The sequence below is a fragment of the Triticum dicoccoides genome, chromosome 4A (genome assembly GCF_002162155.2).
Source record: "Triticum dicoccoides isolate Atlit2015 ecotype Zavitan chromosome 4A, WEW_v2.0, whole genome shotgun sequence".
Taxonomy (NCBI): Eukaryota; Viridiplantae; Streptophyta; class Magnoliopsida; order Poales; family Poaceae; genus Triticum; species Triticum dicoccoides.
In genome coordinates, this window is record NC_041386.1 from 708692449 (window position 1) to 708697821 (window position 5373).

The 5373-nt window shown below is 41.4% G+C and overlaps 1 protein-coding gene across 1 annotated transcript in view; it reads left to right on the plus strand.

Annotated features, from left to right (window-relative positions):
* The first annotated feature begins 774 nt into the window (after window positions 1-774).
* Window positions 775-5373, plus strand: part of LOC119284174 — a 5896-nt gene continuing 1297 nt past the window's right edge. Inside the window, exons 1-2 of the mRNA XM_037563407.1 lie at window positions 775-875; window positions 5217-5369. Coding sequence (XP_037419304.1) covers window positions 5269-5369 — 101 coding nt within the window. The 5' untranslated portion in view covers window positions 775-875; window positions 5217-5268. The remainder of the gene's footprint in view (window positions 876-5216; window positions 5370-5373) is intronic.

Below are 5373 nucleotides of genomic sequence, written 5' to 3' on the forward strand. Positions count from 1 at the left end.
CACCACAGACACACACCACCACCACCACCACCCCAACACATGTTTAGTTTCGGTTTGTAGGAAAATCATGGTCCGGACTGCTCCGTGGATGAATGGGGATCGGCGTACGATGGCTTCCGGGATCCGGACAGCTGGATAGATACTACCGGCTTGCGGGTCCGCGTTCGGCATGCCCTCAAAAATAAACAGGCCGCTGGCAGGTAACTATCTGCCGTGTCAAGATGGCGATGGATTATTTATTTTATTGCAGTGGATTTGGCTTCTTCAACCTTGCTAAACATGTGGACTGCGAGGCGAGACAAAGACGCCCCGACGGAGAGATTAGAGAGAGGTTGTGACACGGATCGGAGTTCGACAGGCGAGCGGATCACCAATTGGGATGTTACCAATGCTATCAATGTATAAACAGACCATTTCAACTTTTATTATTATTTTTGTATAAACAGACAGCGAGGTGAGAAGGTCATATAATAAATAAGAGAAACAAGAACTAGTTGGCCAAACCTTTTGAGGGAAGACGGCCTTTATAATAGAAGAGAGAAAAAATTGTTCGGGTCAGCTTTCATGGAGCCCGCTTCGACCAATAGGCAAAATAGGCCTGTTTCGGCCGATTTGTCACCAGCTGCACTAACGTGCATACACAAGCATGCCCCAATACAAAATTTGATTCTCTAAGCAAATACCTAACCATTCACCAATCAAATGACGACAAGACCAGACCGGCATAGCTTCAAGTATGTTTGGTCCTCGTCCTAGGCAAGAGGAGCCTGTGTACGGTGGTGTTGTGCTTTCGCCAACAAATAGCACGGCAAAGGGCGGAAGCCGGCCTTACTGCATGTGGCGAGTTAGCGAATCCATGGATGACATCGTCGACGGTAAGCACGTTTGCTCCCATCATATCGTTGTGTTCTACTGCTGCTGTTATCGCTCAACATCTGGTGGTCATCTCCTTCTTCCTTTCTCATCTGCATTTTTGCCGTGGTTTCTTGGTGTAGTTCTTTTCACCACATCTCGTCCGTCCTCGGATCGGACCCTCCATCGCCCTCTAGTTTTAGTAAATGCTTAAGATTTTGCAAACAAAATCACAAAAACCGATGGGAGACCCCCACCCCTGAAAAATTGGCATTCCAGCAAGAAGGCTGGAGTCAAGAACCGAGGGGAAGGCGGTGTCTCTCGCGCTGGCAAGAACATCACCCCACGAGGCTCCGAAATTCTTTTGTTGGGAGCTGGTTTTCATTGTCTAGTACTACATGGGACTCAATATGAAAAGTATTACTTGAGGGATGGAGGGATGGACATTAAGTTTTATTTTTTGGGAGACAAATATTTGATTTTATTTTCGAGGAGCCTGAATATTTGGTATCTGCTCGAACAAAAAGGAGAAAGAAAACCACATTGGGCCTATCAGTAAACAAAGAAGCCGACGAATTAACTAAACAATACTCCCCCCGTCTTTTGACACTACACTAGTGTCAAAAAACGTCTTACATTATGGGACAGATGGAGTAGTTATTAAGAAAAGCCCGCCAATTCTTATTTGGCAGCGCTTGACACGGGTGTCCCTATGTCTTGCCTTGAAATCACTAATTGAGTGGTACTCCTTTCAAAGATCATTTTCATCTTCCCAGATTGCGACAAGTGGCGCGCCGCGTGCGCCACTTGTCGTAACATGGGATTTTCCCCTTTTTTTGTAGAACTGTTTATTCAAAATGTTTTATCTCTCAAACCGTGTGCCCAAATCTCGACCTGTTTTCATCGCTGAATTCCTCGCATCGAGATCTTCAAAACTAGATCCCATGTTGATAGGTTTTGGTTAACTTTTTTCTTCACAAAAAAGGACAAAAACCGAACCAGGAGCACGTTTTTTCCCCTTTCCAAAAGCCATTTTCGAGAGACATGGCCGTGTCTCTCGCGGCAGCAAAACTAAACCGCTCAAGGAAGGAAAAAAAAGCGCATCTTTTTTCGTTTCCGAGAGGCACGGCCGTGCCTCTCTCAGAAGCAAAACCGTGCCTTAGTGGAAGGAAAATAAGAAGAAGAGAAAACAAGTTTTCCCCCTATTTTCCGGAGGCACGGCCATGCCTCTCGCCGAAGGAAAACTATGCCTCTCGTGGAAGGAGAAAAATAGAAAGCACATTTTTTTCATTTCCGGAAGGGAAAAAAAAGAGAGAAAACGCGTTTTGTTTATCGTTTTCGAGAGGCACAACCATGCCTCTCTCAGAAGAAAAATCGTGCCTCCGCGGAAGGAAAAAAGAAGAAGAGAAAACACGATTTTTTCCAGAGGCACGACCATGCCTCTCGCGTAAGCAAAACCGTGTCTCTCACGGAAGAAAAAAAAAAGGAAAACACATTTTTTTTCGCTTCCGAGAGGCATGTCCGTGCCTGTCGTGAAAGCAAAACCATGGCTATCGCGGAAGCAAAAAAAACACATGTTTTTTCACGTAAATAGTTTTTTTGAATTTTTTTGTCCAAAAGCTAAGAAAACCGGTAAAAAACCAAAAGGTAAAAAAAACCAGAAAAAACCGTCTAAAAAGTGGAAAACGCGTGCGAAAAAATAACAAAAAATCTGGAGGAAGCACCCAGAGCGCGACACATGGTGGCTAAGAGCGCGCCAAGTGGCGCGCTCTCCGCCCACCCTCAAGTGATCGTTGGGATGCTCCCGAGGGAGCGCTGGTCAACTAGTTGTTCTCATCTCGCCTTGAAGGCACGACCGAGATGGGCCGACCCACGCGTGCAGCAAGCCAATTGATATTTTTCTGTTTTATTTTCTGCTATTTGTTTTTGATTTCTTGCTTTATTTTTGTATTTTTGTATGTACATTGGAATATTCTAAGCATATATATTACACAAAATACTCTATGAAAAACATTTGGAAAAATGTTCAACAAAGTATTTGAAAAATGTTTAACAACTACTACTGAAAAAAGTTAGCATACACTTGAAAAAATGTTGAATATAAATAGCAAAATTGCTGATCATGTATTAGAAAAATGATGAATTTTTTTTATAATGTCGATCTAATATTAATCAAGCATTTTGAAAAAATTGTTGAACAAGTATTTGATATTTTTTAATCAGGCATTTGGTGAATGTGAAATGTTTATATAAAAAATGTTGACCTTGTATTAAAAAATGATAAAAAAATTGATCATGTATATAAAGATGTTCATCAAGCATTTGAAAAATATTGAAAAGTATTTGAAAAATATTAACCAAGAATATGCAAACTTTTAAATGTGTATACAAAATTGTTCACCATGCATTATAAAAATGATGAAAAAGTTGATCATGTACACAAAATGGTAATCAAGCATTTAAAAAATGTTGAACAAGTTTTAGAAAATGTTGATCAAGAGTTTGGAAAATGTTAAATGTGTATTGGAAAAATGTTGACCATGTATTAAAAAAATGTAAATCTTTTTATTTGAAAACTGAAAATGAAGCATTATAAAAATGTATAGAAAAAATATTAGTCAAGCATTTGAAAAATGTTTTAAAATCTGTATAGACAAAATGTTTACCATGTATTACAAAAATATTTAATTTCTGTTGGAAGAATATTAGACGTGTATTAGAAAAATGTTGTTGGCATATACGAAAATGTATAATACTAATCAATAAGAACAAAGAGAAACAATGTAAAGAAAATAAACGGGAAAATAACAAAAAGAAACAAAATGCAAAAATAATAATGGAAAAATGAAGAAGAAGAAAAAACAAGAGAAAAAATATGAAAAACAAAGAAAACCGACTCTAGTCGCCTCAAGTAGTATGTGCGTCTGCTACTTTCCATGAATGGGATTTGGACCGAGTGGCTAGCTGCGCTAGTGATACCCTGGAGACCAGGGTTTGAAGTCTGCTTCAACCATTTTCTCAGCTTTTTTACTTGCTATGCATGGGAATGGGTCATCCCAATACGACGCGGAGGGAGGAAAACCTCCATGATTTTTTTTTTAAAAAATCACAAAGTGTTTTCTATTATTTAAACATTTATTTTGCGAAAATACTTTAAAAAATTTTCAAACCACAAACTTTTCAAATTCGCAAGCAATCTTTCAAATCCATTTTTTCATATCCGTGACATTATCTGAATTTCCAGACTTTTTCAATTTCGTGGACATTTCAAATCCATGAACATTTAAAAAAAATCTCAAATCTGTGAACATTTTTCAACTTCATGATTCTTTTTCAAACTCATGAACGTTTTCCAACTGAACAAATTTTAAAAACTCACGAACTTTTACAAATCCGTAATTTTTGTGGGAACCTTGTGGGTTTACTCAACGTTCCGAGATCAAAGGTACTCCCTCTGTAAACTAATATAAGAGCGTTTAGATTACTAAACTAATTCTCTAAATGCTCTTATATTAGTTAACGGAAGGAGTAAGTGATAAACTATCAGGGCGGTTTTTTTGTTTTTTGAGAAACAACGGTCAAGGCGCATGGGGCCGTGGCCCATGTAGCCGTGCGCGAGAGCCAGCAGGCCAATGGGGCGCTGGGGAGGAGGTCAAAGGCCCAACATCTGGCTGAGTGACCTTCTGTGAAAAGGAAGAAGAGCAGTGGTTACTCAAAAAAAAAAAAAGCAAGAAGAGCAGTATGACCTAGGCAGCCACAGAGTTACTGCGAGAGAAGTAGGGTTTCCCCAGATTCGCGCAGCTGCCTGCAAGTTTCTCCTCCATGGGGCGTGCAAAAAGAGCGTCAAACCCACCACACATGGCGACAAGGGCGGGAAACACACCCTCCTCGGCCGCCGCACCACCAGCCGGAGCCGCAGTTACCTCGTCTACGTTGTCGCCCACGGCCAAGGCGGCGTCTGGTAGCGGTGGTAAGCTCGCCGCTAGCACATCTGCTGATGCTGGCAACTGCTGGGCCAGGATTTCTCCGGCCGTCTTGGCGCCCCCCGGCCGTAAAGCTGCGAAAAGAGCACCGCCCACCCCCACCTTACCTCAGAACAAGCCCCGTCCAGTTCGAGCCCGGCCCTCTCTCAAAGCTCTTACAACCGCTCGGCAACGCCCGTCAGCTGCTTCCATGAGGGACACACCAAAACCCGAGCAGATCCGTGAAGCACAGCGATTATTCCTCTCTTTTCTAGAAGAGTAAGCGCTATTGAGAACACAGTTCTTGTGCACACTCAGAGTCTCTCTCTACCCACCTAGCTTCTGAATTCCCGACATAAAAAACAAGATCCATGACATGATTTCGAGTGTTGTTGACTGCAGATATCGTCAAGGCCAAGACAAGGTTCCATATTTCAAATCATATCTACTTTCGATGAGGGCAAGGTCATCCTACACTATAAATGTATCTTTCGACCAGATGTGTGAATTCGATAATCTTGATCTAATAACTGCTACATGTAAAATCCTCAACAGGTAC